Genomic DNA, 16,493 nt, shown 5'->3' on the forward strand with positions numbered 1-16,493 from the left:
TTGGTTTTTTTTTTCCTCCTCCTAACAGAAAACCTGTATGAACGATGTAGTTCTACAGTTCTCAATTTTGAATCTCTCAAATTACATGGAGTGTGAACCAAAATAATTCATTTGAAAATATTTTATGAACAGGAAAACGTCAAAGAGAAGCAACAATGATTCTTCATTATGCAGTGATTGCTTATTTTAGGTTCTTGCCCAGGTCTGAAGCTAGATGGAGGAAATAGAGTGAGGTTTTTGCTTTTCTTCCTTGCATGTAGCTTTGAATACTGAAAATGCTGTCATACATTACTGTGGTCCTGTTAACTGCAAAGGCAGGGCAATAGTTGAGTCATGGGACAACTGTGGACAGTAAAGTGATGTGGCCTAATTAAACGACAGTTATCAGAAGTGGTAACAAATACTTACAGGGTAGCCTAAGCTCAATAGCAAGTGGTGAAAAAGCATCAAGGAAAGTATGCGCAGGAAGAATGCAAGGACCCATAACAGTTACTTGAAAATTGGTACAATGTAGAGCTAGCTATTTTCACTTTTGAAGCAAATCATACTAATCCATTTTTACATGGAATAAAAATTCCACGTAATTTAGATGTTACTGAAAGGCAACAGGTGAAATATTCCACTAAAAAGTATTAATGCTGCTGAGAAAGGCACTCATAAAACCTCATTAGAATTCATGTTCCAGTCTAGGCACCAAATTCTCGAAGGTTTCCTTCAGTTTGGACCAACTTCAGAGAACAGCTTTTAGGTAGCCCAGAGGAATGTACAGTTTCTTTTACTTTAGGACCCCAAGAGAGCAAGGCATAGGAAATTTGACAAAATAACAGCTGAGAAAAGGAATTATTGGTCTTTACAAATACCTTGGAGATTAAAAAAAACACAGTAAGAAAAGAGCTCTGAAAGTTAAAGGATGATTTGGCATGGGGAAAAAAGGTTATAGAAGTTAAAATATTTCTAACCATCTGAGGAGTGAGAGGATCATATTAAGCATCTTTGTAATAGGAGGAATAAAGGCGAGATTCTCTTTTTTACTAAGCTTGACATGTGTCTAGAAATGATTGTGGTTGTGTTCACCACAGAGGTACTGGAAGGGCTGCTTTGGTTAATTTTTTTTTTTTTTTTAATTGTATATACTCATTTGCTTCTAGTGCTTATAATGTGAAATTACACCTAAAATACACCTATAACTGACTAGTGTATTTCAGATGCATACAAGATGCCACGGGGAATAAATAGCAGGGGTCAGGTGGCTCAAGGGTATCAACTGTGTGCAAGCTCTGAGCTAGGACAAATGGACATAATTTGAGTGAATCCAGTAAAAAGGTTAAAAATAACTTGAATGATGTCACATTTCCCAGTAGCTACGAGGGTAATTATCAGCACTAATGATTCATGGCTATTTTTTCCTCACACTATTTGTTCATGTTTCTAGTCTGGAGTCACTGTAATAATACAGAAAAAGGAAAATTTTAGGAAAGAAATATTTCAGCGAGACTGGATTCCCTATTCTAAAAAGAGCAAGAGATTATGACCCTTACTCATCTTTGGCTTTGATACCACATCCTTTTCTGCAATAGATCAGTGACAAGTGACGGTTTTGACTTTTAATTTGTAATTGATAAAATCTTGAAAGGAGCCATTCTCCAATGCTCTTGAAAAGAGGTATGTGCTGGAAGACTGTCAAGATCAGAAACAGGGACTCAAGACATTTTACCTAGTTTTTCCACAAATCCACAACTGTATAGACCGAGAATAGAAATTCTTTGTCTCGTTATCTGGAATTCAGAGAGACATATGACTGAAAACACTAACAGATTGTTGCTGCTTTGTAGATATTAGAAAAGCAAGCATTGTATATGAAAATCAAAAGTGAGGGGAAGAAAGACAGTATTGTGAGGGTGCGGAAGACAGTGACTATACCATGCTACCCTGTGCCTAAAAGGCAGTCACAAAGACTAGGAACATAAATGCTTTAGATTTGATACTTGCACACTGACATTTCACTACACTGTTCTATTGGCACTGTCTGGCCCTAAAACAACCAAGAGGGCTGCATGTGACGAGCTGTTGGGTGTATTCATTTGCTGAGCTACTATGCAGTTGTCCTAGCCAGGAAAATGAGCATGCTTATCGATTTACGTAGATCCTGGTTTGAGTTTTTTGGTGGGTTTTAGAGCTATCTGATGCTTTCAAAATCCAACGGAAATAAAGTAGACCTTACAGCTTTAACCCTTTGCATTTGATGATGATACATATTTCTTTTAAACGCTAAAAAAAAAAATCACGTCGAGACTGCAGGTATGCAGAGGCCAAAACTCTTGACTATCCAGAAGGGTATTTACATGGAAAACCATTTGACATCAATGCTCCCAAGAAACAGCCAGTGTTGGGGGAGAGAGATAGGAGAGAGAACCTAGATACAGCAAAAGCACAGATTCTGTAACATATAGAGAGGTTAGGGTGGAAAACAAATAATTTCAAAGACAGAGAAGAAAAGTCAGTAACCTTATTAAGCATGGTGCTGAGACCTAGCACCTGTCCAAAACAGTAAGCCTGCTCAGCAGAACACTATGCCAATGCAACAATCCTGTGTTCCCACATCTAAGCTGACTCACCTGAAACAGTGCAAGTTGTTTCTGGGTAGTTTACCCAAGGAAGTCAAGAATGGAGTATATTATACATCTAAAATGTTCCATTCATAGCTTAAAGGAGCAATGAATATATATATTTATATATACATACATACATATTCATATATACTGTATCTCTAAAATGTTGCATTCATTGCTTAAAGGAGCTCACAAATATACACATATGTACCAATACATATGTACATAAATATATGTACATATACATCTGTGATATAAGTACACATACATTTATGTGTGCTTGTAAGTGTATATAAACAGACACATTGGTATGTATGAAGAAGAGAATCCACACATACAATTAGGACAGGATCTATGTATCCACTGCTTCAGAAATTGAGAAGAAAAGGAAAATCAGACAGGTAGACCTAAAAATGTCGCAAGTGCTTTTGTAAGTGACCTTCTTAGGTGTTGGAGGTTCTGTGGACTGAATAATCTGTGACAAAGTTGAATGCATTGCTGCATAAATAACCTACCTGATTGGCAATCAGCCGTGCTAGGACATCCATCCTTGATCCTGACTCTGAAATCATTTTTGCTGCATTAATTACATCAGATGTGTTCTTCAGTGGTCCTCTACCCCTTCAAATGAAAGAAAGAACCCTATTACATTATTTAAAAACTGAGAATAAATCATATCCATGCAAATTAGGCACAGAATTCAACTGAATAAAACAACTAATCCATACAGAAGCAACATTAATTAAAACCCCGCCCCTCCCACTGTTTTGTTTTCATGTCCCACAAATTTGTATTGTTTGGCATCAACTGGATGCAGAAGTACGAGAAAGATGTCACACAGTTTTTCATACTGGAAGCACAACCCATACCAAATCCTGAGGATACAGATTTTTAAGAGAGTACTTGTGCCATTTGCTTTTCCCGTGGTTATATGAAGTTTATGTTCCTTTCCCTTCCAGGAATTTTCTAGTAAGTATGTTCAAAGAAAGTTCAGCACAGTGATGTATTCTGAGACTCATTATGGAGATCTGGTCAGAAAAACTACTTTTTTTTTTATTTAATTGGTGTACACAAGCATGAATGGAAATATATGAACAGGGCTGCAATTAAAACTAACAAATGCCACTCAAAATACAGATATGCCATATCTCAAAGTACTTTCCAAATAATTTCATAAATTATTCAAAGAACAATTTTCCGTCTAGGAGAACTGTAAAGTTCTTGTGAACCATTTGTCAAGAAGCCAACCTCTTTTTTTGTACAAACGCCCCCCCCCCCAAACCAAAAAAACTTCTTTAATTACATGAGAATGTTTTTAGAACCTAAGAAGTAAAATGTGATACTTAAGGTAGGTAATATCGACAACCTTTATCTTCACATTCTCTTGTGCTTCAGCTTCTTCAATGGTGAAATACTTCAGCTAAACTAAAATCAACACTTAATTATACTTCACACATGTATAAAGTGAGCAACCCTGCTAAATTGAACTTTGCATTTAACATCTTTGACGAGAATACTTTTAGTTTTATTATATAAACATTTAATTCCTGAAGGTCTCATATCAATTTATAAGTTCTGCAATGGACAAAGGAAGTAGAAAACATGGGAAAAAATTACTATATTTCTTTGTTCAAATGAGAAGACTCTTTTCCTTGAAGTCAATATGGTTTCATGTATAAAGTCAGCAAACCATTCCAGTAAAAAAATTCCTTTAGCCTAAAAATATTATCATATGTAGTTATACAAACTTTTCATTCAGTTAAAAGGCAGTGATGACAACACAACATGGCAGGCAATGTTTAATCTCTTCTTTTCTTGATTAATTATATTGCTTAGCAAAGAACTACTTGTTGATCCTTGGGGTAAAAGCATACTTTACAAATTACAGTGCCTTATTCTCAACTTTTGAAGACCACATTTGGAACAACCTAGAATTGGGTATTTTACATGTTATTTTTCTACAGAAAGGTATCATCTTGTTATGGAAAACCTATTTAGCAAATTGATCAGAGTTTACAGAAGAATAATAATGTGCGTGAGAAATGAATTTGCAAATGCAATCCCATGCGTCCAGGATTAAGTACTTCAAACTTCACCATACCCTTCATTTGCCTTTCTTGGTATTTTCCCTTCTAACCTTTCGTTGCACAACTGAATTCTTAGGACTGCATACTGAACCTTCCCACCATTTCAGTCCAACGATTAGTTTTTCATTGCTATTTGCATTGTGGCAAATTATAGCAAGTCCCTCAGGTGCTGTACAAACTATAAGCACTCCAGTACCCGCCTGGAAAGTTACAACCCAGTCTACTAGTCAAACAGAAAAGGTGAACATAACCCAGAATTAAAGAGGCGGGGAAAGGAGAGATGGCATAACAGTGGAAGTAATTTCTGCTTAGGTAATTCTTATGAGTATCAGCCAGCAGGTTTTTTGACATCTGAAGATACGCTGGCCGAGTATTTTGAAGGTGAAGCTATTCAATTAAACTAGCAATTTTCTTGTACCTGTGCAAGCCCCTCAGAGGATCTGGCTAACAAGAATGAAACAGTTGTACCCAAGAAAAGTATTTCAAACAAATGAAAATTTCCACCACAAATACAGCCACCATGAGAGCCATTAGAGGAACACTCAGCAACGAGGACTGACAAGACTTCTGCTCCACTTGCCACCTAATTGCACCAATGGTTCAAGCTCCTCTCTACCACATTGTCTAAGAAATGTGGGGCAGGATGCTTATGAGCTATAACCACAGCTAAGTCTTGAAATAAATGCTTAGAAATAGTATTTAAGAATGTCTCAGGCTTATATTAAAGTGTTGAAAAAAACAGCATGTTAAGTTACACATACAAAGAGGGCTCCTTTTCTACGCAACCAAGAAGAACTATCTGTGCTCCTTTTTTTACCTTCACATAAAATCCAGACCCTTTTAAATAAAGTACAGGTTTAATTGCCTTGGGGTATGGCATAATGAGCCATTAGTCCCAATTTATGACGTTTGGCAATTCTATCCACTAAATACTTTTAAAAAAATACTTGGGAGAGTACACCAAATCCGCTGAATCACCAGCCAAATGGAAGAGACAGAAAAAACAGGATGAAATTTCTATGGGGACAACTGCAAACTCTAAATTTGGACATAAATAATCAACTGCAAAGAAAAAGAGAGATATAGCCTATATAGCAGGTTTTAAAAAATATATAGGGGTTATTACAGTGGGTCAGTCTGAACAAGAGTACATGAGGTAGTGCTGTTATGAAAATAGCAGATGCCATACCAAGGTACACAAATAAGTAGATATTCAAAACAAATTTTTCCTTTTGCTTTCTCAGTTTTGGTAACACTGCAGCTGCAGTTCTGTGTGGGTTTCCATGAAGAAAGTTTTGACACAACTGGAGACCATGCAAATAGGATGATTAGAAATGTTGGAAACATGACCAATAAGGGAAGATTAGAGGGTTTAAACCCTTCTTTGATATAGAAATTTCAAAGTTAGGAGTGGGGCAAAGGAGGAATCGTAAGCAAGAGAGGCTGTAGGATACACATGGTAAGTCTTCAAATGGGCTTCATGGCTGTAGCGGACAGGGGAGGTAGTATTGAGCTTACATTCTAGGAAAGAAGTTTCCAGTGAGGTGCTGAGATCATGAAGAACTGGAACAGAGCAGCCAGGAGGTTGTGGCATCTCCACCACTGGATGAGACTAGACAGACACCTGTTATGAATGATGGGATGACTTAAGTCCCCTTCTGAGGTCTCTTCCAGTCTGATTTTATTATTTTAAATTTAACAAAGAGGTTTCATATTGTTTGGTGAGTGACCACCAGTTTCAATGTGTGGTGCCTTCTAATGTTATCAGTTCAGCTGTGCATTTTGTGAATTCCCAGTTTTCCTGATTTAGCACCAGATCAGCAGATTCAGAATGCCACTAGCTCAGATTAACTCCCTGAATCCAGATGTTAGAGTCACAGAAAGTCTATTAAATCATCTAGGTTGTTTTCCCCAGCCAATAGACTGCTTCTTACCAGTTTTATATTTACTTGCCTTTTTTTCTGGCAAGTTTGAAGTACGAAAAAACACTTTGCTTGGGAGGCTGTTTCCCTGAGCTATCCATCTCACTGTCTGGAATTTTTTTCAGATATCTCACTTAGTTCTCTCTCCATATCATTGTACCAACATCCCTTTCGTTCTACAAATGTAGTCCATGATTCTCCTCCACCAGGTGCTGAAGCATCCCTGCCTAATCTGTGACTATTGTGGTACTGGTCCAGTTGTTAAGAATAACCAAATTACTATAATATAGATCTCCATGCAGAAGCTTAAGAAGATGAGCTTAGCTAATGCACCTATAGCAGATGCTTAAAGACAGATTAAAAAAAAAAATCCTTCCCACCATGTACCATCTGCTGGTCAACAGCATCACAAAATTTTTCCTTTGCGGAGTTTTCCATCTTTTTCCCTCTTCTATGAGAGAAATTCTACTTTCTTTGCTATGGTGTCCATGTACTTTTTTTTTTTTAAGTCAGCCTTATCTTACTATTTTTTCCCCTGCTTCGAGTCTCTGTAATTCTCAAAGCCAAACTTCATCTCACACACTCAGTTACTGCATTTACTGAAATTCTTTCCCAATTATTTCATTGGGTTCACAGCCTACAGTAGACTCTGAATGCCTGGTTTTGATTCATTGCATGGAAGATCTAATATAACTATTTTCCTCACACTTCACGATTTCCAAGCATAAAGCCTTACTAGCTAAGTAAGTTGATAAAACATTCAAGGCTATGAAAACAAAGATGAGACAGAAAGTACTATATTTAAGAGCAATTTTATGCCACCTGCTCTATCCAATGAGGAAACCAGGAATAGATCATAAATAATTTCAGAGAGACGTCCAGCTAAATCTAACTAGAAGGAATGTAATTAGATTGTGTACAACAAAATCAGTTTAGAATACCTCAACAAAGTTGTAGGAGAAAAGAAAGCTTCACAGAAATGTTTCTTGGAAGGTACAATCAGAAGAAGAAAAAAGCTGGAACACGTGTTAATTAGTACGACACCAAGGGGTTTGGAAAATTGTGAAAGAGAGATCTAAGCCTCTCAATCTAATCATCCTTGCTCCAAGCCATGACAAACAATGTATCTGCAGAGTAACTCCATCCCTGTCTGCCTAAACGTAACAACGATTAGCAGGCATCAGTATTGCGCATTATTTTCTTTTTTCCTTCACACTGGAATTTCACTCTGAAAAGTAAAAATGGAAAATATTCTCTTCATTCTTACATTAACAGAAACTTGTACTCTTACCTCAAATCCAAAAGGCCTTTGCCATCACATTTTCCAGGAATAGAGAGTCTTCTGTCTCTGAGCAAAGCTGAGTGGCTTACTCCTACTCACTGTACTCACCTTAGCAAATGTTTTGTACTTTCCCTGCATCATAAACAATATGGAGCTCTACCAACTAGTCAGTCTCAAAAAATAAACTACCTAACATACGTCTAACACCATAAGCTACCATCAAACATAAGCATTTCATAGCACTGCAAGCATTTCAAGGCATGAACTTAAGCTTCGCAACTACTGTCATCTCCAAACCACAACCTGAGCGGTCTTTGTCATGTGAAATTCTTGAGCTTCAGACACTGACCACTACATTATCAGTCCTAATTTCTAGCTCAGCAAATTCTGACACCTCCCACTGTAATTCTAGGTTTGTGGGGACACTGCAGAAAGCAGCACTAACTCCAAACAAGTACAGACCCAGCAATACATCTATCTCTTTGGTCCTTGCTGTTCCAATCAAAGCTCAGCACTGGATCCAGCCTTGCAATCCCGGCCAACCCCAGACCAATGTCCCTCTGAGCAGCCCCAACTTGTATCATCAGTTACGGTTCAGGCTTGGCCTGGATGAGGCCGACTGTTGGCTAGGGCTCCTGGTTGATGGGAATCAACTGGAACACTTCTTGACTTTGTGAAGAAGGTCAGAGCACTCATCCAGGTGACTATCATGTTATTTAAGGTACATGCTCTTGGGGAAAGTGCATTAATTATATTGCTATCAGTTTATTTAGTTTTATAAGATACATCTGTTATCCACAGAGACAGAAAGATATTCCTAAACAAATTCATTACATTTTATATACACTACAGTATTTAGTTAATTCAGTTGTCACTACATTCCATGGTTCCACTTGTGCCTTCTGCAGTTCTTCCCCAACCAAATACAGTGTGTTTCTAATTTCTTCTACCTTCTCACTGCTGCTTTGCAAAATGCTTCTAATACTGGCAGTTAAGAAATCTGGATTCCCATCACACATTCTGGTCTCTACTCCATGAGCTGTTTCTTAATTTTGTTTTTTCTTTTTCTTTTTTCAACCTAGTGATTGTGAGAAGTCCTGGGAGCAGGGATAAGGAAGCAGGATTGTGCTGGTTTTGGCTGGGGTAGAGTTAATTTTGTTCATAGTAGCTAGTATGGGGCTTTGTTTTGGATTTGTGCTGGAAACAGTGTTGATAACACAGGGATGTTTTTGTCACTGCTGAGCAGTGCTTACACAGAGTCAAGGCCTTTTCTGCTTCTCACACCACCCCACGAGCTGGGCGTGCACAAGAAGTTGGGAGGGGACACAACTGGGACAGCTGACCCCAACTGGCCAAAGGGACATTCCATACCATGTGACATCATGCTCAGCATATAAAGCTGGGGGAAGAAGAAGGAAGGGGGGGGGGGGTGTCATTTGGAGTGATGGTGTTCGTCTTCCCAAGTAACCACTACACGTGATGGAGCCCTGCTTTCCTGGAGATGGCTGAACACCTGCCTGCTGATGGGAAGGAGTGAATGAATTCCTTGTTTTGCTTTGCTTGCGCGTGTGGCTTTTTCTTTACCTATTAAACTGTCTTTATCTCAACCCACAAGTTTTCTCACTTTTACTCTTCCAATTCTCTCCCCCATCCCACTGGGGGGGGGGGTGGGTGAACGAGCAGCTGTGTGGTGCTTTGTTGCCAGCTGGGGTTAGACCATGACAAGGATTCACACCTCACTCACTACAAATGCTCTATTAACTTACTGAGTGAATCACTTTTTTCTCTTTTTTCTAGGAGAATCAATTTTGCAGTTCTGCAATCAATTCCTGCAGTAGCTTTTCTTCAGAAAAACAAAGTGGGCATGCAATCAGAATTTACAGGTATAAGGCTCATGGCTAATGTGGATTTAACCCTCCAGGCTGAAAGGAAGTGAAACTCCCGGTTCCTGGGTAAATATCTAATCTATCACCTATCTCTCTGTCACTAGAATATACTACTCTCCTAGCAATATTTTTAAACGAATCTTTTATCTCAATTTCGCCTTTTTTTTTAATTGTAAGGAAGGACTGGAATTATACTTACAGATCCCAATTGAAAAGGGGAGCCTAAACCCCACAGAATGAGGGATGTAACTTCATATTTATCATTCCTGTAGATTTTGTCTGCCCCTCCCAGCTCAATGTGCACGGTTTTAGATGAAATTTGTGAAGTGCTTGGTGTTCAAGGATGAAAAATGATGGTTTTTAGAATCAAGGCTATAAACAAAAAAAACTTTTATTACACCTGGCTGCATGTCTCTATCAGTTACACTTAGACAAACAGGAGGCAGCAGAGTTCCTCAGGAAATTCAGTTAGGGAGAACGTAATTGTAGATTGTACAGGTGGATCCCAGAGCTGACCTTTGCCTGTGGACACAGGAGCAAGAAAGATTCTAGTTTCACTCACTTTCTATCCCAGTCTGAGTTTACACATTTGGAAATTAGGAGAAAAAAATTCTTAATGCTAGCAAAACTGTTAGTGTAACTGACTAAAGGCCAAAACCACACTCAACATTTACAGATGCAATGGCTGAAGCAGTTCCACTCATTAACAAAATAAATGTAATATAAATAACAGTGTAGCCAGATGAGAAAAGGACAGTGTGAAGAAACACTAAAAGGTATGAGGTGAATGACCGTAAGCTCTCTGTATTAAATAGTATTTTGTAGCTATAAATACCTTTTGTGAGTAAAGGAATTTAAGACTTACAAAAATACCTGGACTACATGGACCCAGAAATGGGTCAGTGAAGGTCCAGGCAATGTGAACGCAGCACATATATTACTAACTATTCTATAATTCTGGAAATGAAAATGAGTTTAAGACAGAAGTTTCTCTTCCCTCTTCTTTTTTGCCTTCCTGCACTGGCAATATATCAGGTCTGCACCGCCCTCAAAGAGGAATAAGGCAGAGGAGGTCCAAAAATAAAGGCTTTTTTACAGCAAGAGTGGGGTGATATATATGAAACAAATATACTTTGTATTACATGGGCTGATCTGGCTAAGACTGGTTTTTATTGGATTGGTACCTTTGAGTGTGCAGAAGTCAGCCACAGACCCTACTGGAGTTCTGAACGCTGCCCTTCAAACTCTCTTGGTAGAAATGTTGGCAGAGCAATCGACCTCATTTTGTCTATCAGTTCCAAATGGTGTCTGCTGAGAGCCAATAAATACTGTCAATTCATAATCAAACAAACAAGTTGGAAGCATGCAGAATATAACAAAGAGATGAGTAACAGCCAACATGATTTTTCAAGGATAAATATTGTCAGACCAATGTAAAATAAGCTTTTATGGCTTCTGGAAAGATTAGAAGCTGTAAATACCATGTATCTTCAGATCTGCTTCTGAAATTGTCTCCTGTTGTATTTTCATAAATTACCTAAAGAATATGTGGTCTAGACAAAATAATTGCAAGGGAGATGCAAAACTGCTGGAAAAGCATACTCCAAGACAGACTGGTTATCAAAGGGCCACTGTCACAATGGAGGGAAAAATAGAAGAAGGAACCTGGTTTTGCTGGGATCTGCCTTGGTTTCTGCGCTGCTCAGTTCTTTCTTTGTGACTTGAATGAAGGAAAAAAGAGAATGCTTAATGAACTTAAACTTGATACTGATGTGGAAGGGGAAGGAAATAGGCTGGGAGGCCAGACTTGGAATTAAGAATTATCTTGAGAAAAGTATGGAAGAAAAAGTAGATGCAATTAAAAAAGGGTATGTGCACTCAGGTAGGTAAATCAAATGCACAGATAAAAGTGGAGAATCAGTCCCTACACAACAGGACAGTAAGAAGCAATTTGGAATTTCAGTGGATCACAAATCTATCAGGAATAAATACCAGCATGCTGCAGAAGAAAAGGCAACGGGAAAATGGTAAACACAGAGGAGAAGTAACACTTCTGCTCTTTTTTACAGAAATGAGGTCTCTGTAGAAGAATTCCTGGAAAGACATAAGACTTAATTTATAAAAGAGAAGACCGAGTGCCAAGAGAATGGATTAGGTTTGGGTTTGCTTCCTAAAGCTTCAGCTTATTATGGTGGAATAAGCAGTAAGAATCTGTGAAAAATCTTGACATGGGAATTCCTCTTCAACTGCAGTCACTAGGTTATGTGGCACAAGAGGATTATATGGCACTTACACAGTTATATGGTTACATGGTCTATCAACAATGACATCTTACCTAACATCATGCATGTGTTATCTTGAAGGCATCTATTCTGTCAAAGCGGCCACCTTCTGTTCGAGGGAACAGTAGGAAGTGACACAGAATTTCTGGATGAGCCTGTAATAATTAGCCCAATGAATTCTACAGTGCTAGCTTTGAAGAAACCAAAGAAGTGGGAAAAATACTAAACAGAAACACTCCAAAAGTCCAGACTTTTCCTTTGAGTTAAATTGGCAGGAGGCCAACTATACTTCCTTCTTCTCCCAGACCTTTGCAGAATGATAATGCAACTATGGCTAAAGAAATATCGAAAATGAAGGCCAGTGTAAAAATCCACAGGAGCAGTTAAATCTTTTGCACCACTGTGGTAGTTAAATGGGAACTGGAAAGTACTGTTATTTACAGCAGGCTTTTTTACATCAATACAAGTTTGTATCAGTCCTATGATTTCTTTCTTTTTCTGCTCTGGGGCAGATTCTACAATCTAGATACTTCATTGTTGATCCCATGTTGGACATTTTCTTATCTAGGTCATCCTTCTCTCCCCAAATCCCTTGTGCTTTCACCAGCTTTACAAAATTAATAAAGCTATTTTTCAGAAGGCTTTGCTCTAAGAGGAACCCAGTCATTTATTTCTTTTTGTTCCTCTTACTTCCTGTATTTTGCCACCCAAGGCCAAAATAGAGCAATCAAAAATTTTCTCAGCACTTAGTAGACAATACAGAGGCAGATTTTTCAAAGGCCTTTAGTGTCTACCAATTTCAATTCTGATAGCGATGTCCAAAATTCTCTGAATTTCACTAAAATCATGACCGCTTGTGTGGTCTCTGAAGAAAATATGAGTCTTCTGGTAATTTCACAAAACATCATGAAAACCCTATGGTATATTTGTAGTTCACCTTCGGTGCCATGCCTGTGCAACAGTGATTCTCATTCGGGGGCCACCACTGCCCCTCAGGCACTGCGACACAGAACAGCATGGTCCCTGGCTATCAGTCTGCAGAAGCCCTTAGGTCCATCCTCGATAGTGTCTGTTCCTGACCTCGTCATACTTTTCCCAAAGCAGGCCATTTCTGACCCTGTAAAATACAATGTGACTACATAACAACAAACAAAATGCCCTTCATTTGTATTACTGTTTGGACAAACAATTTGATAATATTAAAACACAGAAGAGACCTTTTCTTAATGATCCACTCTTTTTTCTTCCTCTCTCTGCTTTGATTAATGAAGTAGGAATACAGCTATTTAAACATGAAAAGGACAAAACACTCTTGTTCCTAAGCTCACATATCCTATTTTGTCAGCTGTATAAACTTCCGTTAGAAAAATCCAGGCACTAAAAACTTGGCTGCAGGGTCAAAGGTGAACATGACAGTATTGCAAAATAACTGTCACTAGAAGTGCTATTTCTGGTCTCCAATTTTAAAAAGCATATGACTTAACACCGAGGAATTCTTGCTTCAGAATGTAGTCCTATATAGCAGAGTGCTGCTCCATGATCCTAATCATGACACTTTTGAAACTGAGAAATCCTGAAATAGTTAGTAGGGAAAAAATGCTGGTATTACTTGAATAATTACTGAACATTATGTTACCTGTCAAAGATGCTTCGTAACTTGGAACTACATCTTAAAATAGTATGGAAGAGGAGAGGAGAGGAGAGGAGAGGAGAGGAGAGGAGAGGAGAGGAGAGGAGAGGAGAGGAGAGGAGAGGAGAGGAGAGGAGAGGAGAGGAGAGGAGAGGAGAGGAGAGGAGAGGAGAGGAGAGGAGAGGAGAAAAGACAAGACAAGACAAGACGCGAGGCAGAAGTCAAGTGGGAACAGAAAAGAAGGTATGTCAGGAGAGGAGCTGTACGTGTAGCCTGGGAGGTGGAAGAGCAGCTGAAACCCTTACTACAAAGTCTTAAATCAGAAGTCTGACAAAACTAATCACAGCATATCAGATATGTGGGAAGCAAAGCATCAAAGGGATATGTTTGTACATGTCTGAGACTGATGTGTCTGTATATGCATTGAATATTTGTATGTGCAACAACCAAACACAGAACTGTCTGTATGTTTACATACACTTACAGAGGTGAAAATCTAAGAATTGTGAGATCTTCCCATACTTAGACTTGTGCACACAGACAGACACCCTTTCCCTTCACCTAGGACATCCAAAGATGTTTGGACTTCTCTTGCCAACCCTGATGAAATGCGTTAATGAAAATGTCCAATTTCTACCCAGTTGAGACCAGCTGCAGGAGGTGTATGTACTAAAAACAAACAAACAAACAGAACACCATATAATTAAATATATATTTTTTTATTATCTGTAAAATAATAACAATATAAAATTATCATTGTGATCTGAAGATGAAAAGCACTTCATAGTGCTTCACAAAGCTAGTTGTTGTTACTAAATTATTTTCTCAGTGGATTTTACACTGGACTCAAAAAAAAAAAAAGTAAAAAAGAAAAAAAGAAAAGAATGCCAAAGCCTGTACTGATAAAAATAGTGGAAAGACAGGAAGCTGCCCTCCTGCAGCAGGTCTCAACTGGGTATAAACTGGACACTTTGATGATGCATTTCATCAAAGACTGCAAGAGAAGTCCAAATGTCCGAGGGTGTCCGTCTGTGTGCGTAAGTGTAAGTATGGAAAGAGCTTGCAATTCTTAGTTTTTCAGCTCTGTAAGTGCATGTAAACATAGAAACACTTCTGTGTTTCGTAGTAGTTTATTAAAAATAGAGATGAAATTGTAACAAAAGCAGTGGTTTGTACAATATAGCACAACTGAGTAAATTTGATGATGCCATCACTGAGCAGATGCCATCCATGAAGCTCAATGATTTGTGTTTTGTTTAGTTACAGAGGAAACAATTTACAGATGTAGAAACTGGTTCCCCCAGTTAGCTATTTCATAGCCACTTTTTCCTGTGCCACCAGAAATCTCTCCCCAAATCTCCCTCTGATCTGTTTATCACATCCATACACAAACAGTATTGGTACAATGTAAGAGAATACAACGTCACAAGTAAGTGAGTTCTGGTATCTAAACCAGGCACCAATTATTTGTTTCTCACCTCTTTTTCCTCTCATTATCTCTCGGATGTTTCTCCATCTCTTTCTGCTTCCAAATCCAGCTTTTCAAAGGACACTTTGATTTTTTAGTTGCTAAGAAGGTCAGCAGATCTTACCAGTCATGGGCTTTAAGTTGGATGTCTATAATTTTTAATCGCTATGTTACATATCTACAGTTACTGCTTTGCTGATTACAGGAGAAGACTCTGCTATTTGCCTCATCAATCTCCCTTCTCCTATTTTCCCTGTCATGAACAGAAATTATCCAGAGACTTTTAACATCTCTAATAGAAGAAACCATCCAATAGCCTCACAGACTGTATGTTTCAGTAATTTTTAAAATCCAAGCCTTTCCGTAAGTAGCAACTATTTGGTTATGAACAAATAACGTTAAAATTGTATGCATACATGTTAATAAATGCACAGCTTCCTTGCAGTCTGACCTGGATTATGCAACGAAGTGGACAATGCAAAAGGGGATGTCAAATCTTCTCCTTTACAAACAGGCCAGACACAATGTCCACGATACTTCTGTAGGCACTGACAGCCTGTCTGCGGAGGTACTTAGGGTTGTGTCCTGTGAGGGCTGAAAGAGCAAACAGGGAGGTATTTGGCTATGTGGAATATGTTTCAAATGTAACAGCACTGCAGCTCCATATCTGCACTTTCTCAAAGCACAGAGGTGAATTACAGCTGAGTCAGAAAGTCAGCATTATCTCTAAGGTCTCCCACTGCAGAGTGGCCCATCTGCTTCCCACTCTTATGGACAATGTGTTAAATTTTCAACAGGAGTTGTAACGTGGTCTAGAAAAAGCAAGTCTTAACAGCCTGGAAGCAGAAAAAAGCCACTGGAGGGTTACTAATGAAACAAAATATGAACGTAGGCAGTACAGTGCAAACATATAGCAATGCCACTTAAGTCAATATTGTCTTATAAAATCCTCTTGCTATGCTGTAACCTTTAAAAAATGAAAAAAAATTCCCTTTGTTCTTCAAAGTGTATCTTTTCAGTTCTCCAATGAGAGAAAGCAAATTAATTGTTCCGAAAATCATTTATTGCATCTGTTTTCTATTAACTTTTTTTCTTTAAAAGAATCCAGCCACATATATATCCAGACTATTTCCTTACTGTTTCAGAACATGCCTTGTAGCAAGACCTGTTACAGCAATTAAAACTCAGTGAATCCCAAAAGGTAGAGGTTAAAACTCAAACAGTAAATTTGAATTTGGTGCTTTATGACCACTATGCTATAATTTTTTGAGGGGATTTATTTCTTGTTCAATTGCGTCATTAAAAAAAATTAACTTAATGCAGACCT

General features: G+C 38.3%; 1 protein-coding gene across 8 annotated transcripts in view; it reads right to left on the bottom strand.

Moving 5' to 3' along the window:
* The window catches only part of CTNNA3 (catenin alpha 3), a 582,319-nt gene that overhangs the window by 21,993 nt on the left and 543,833 nt on the right, over positions 1–16,493 (bottom strand). For 7 of the 8 annotated variants that reach the window (XM_076339356.1, XM_076339363.1, XM_076339358.1 and 4 more), the window contains one exon: positions 3,125–3,230. In XM_076339356.1, coding sequence (XP_076195471.1) covers positions 3,125–3,230 — 106 coding nt within the window. Of the gene's footprint in view, positions 1–3,124; positions 3,231–15,727; positions 15,761–16,493 lie in introns of those variants that run through there. The other variant, XM_076339357.1, reaches the window with a different exon arrangement.

Source organism: Aptenodytes patagonicus, chromosome 5, assembly GCF_965638725.1.
Source record: "Aptenodytes patagonicus chromosome 5, bAptPat1.pri.cur, whole genome shotgun sequence".
NCBI classification, from domain to species: domain Eukaryota; kingdom Metazoa; phylum Chordata; class Aves; order Sphenisciformes; family Spheniscidae; genus Aptenodytes; species Aptenodytes patagonicus.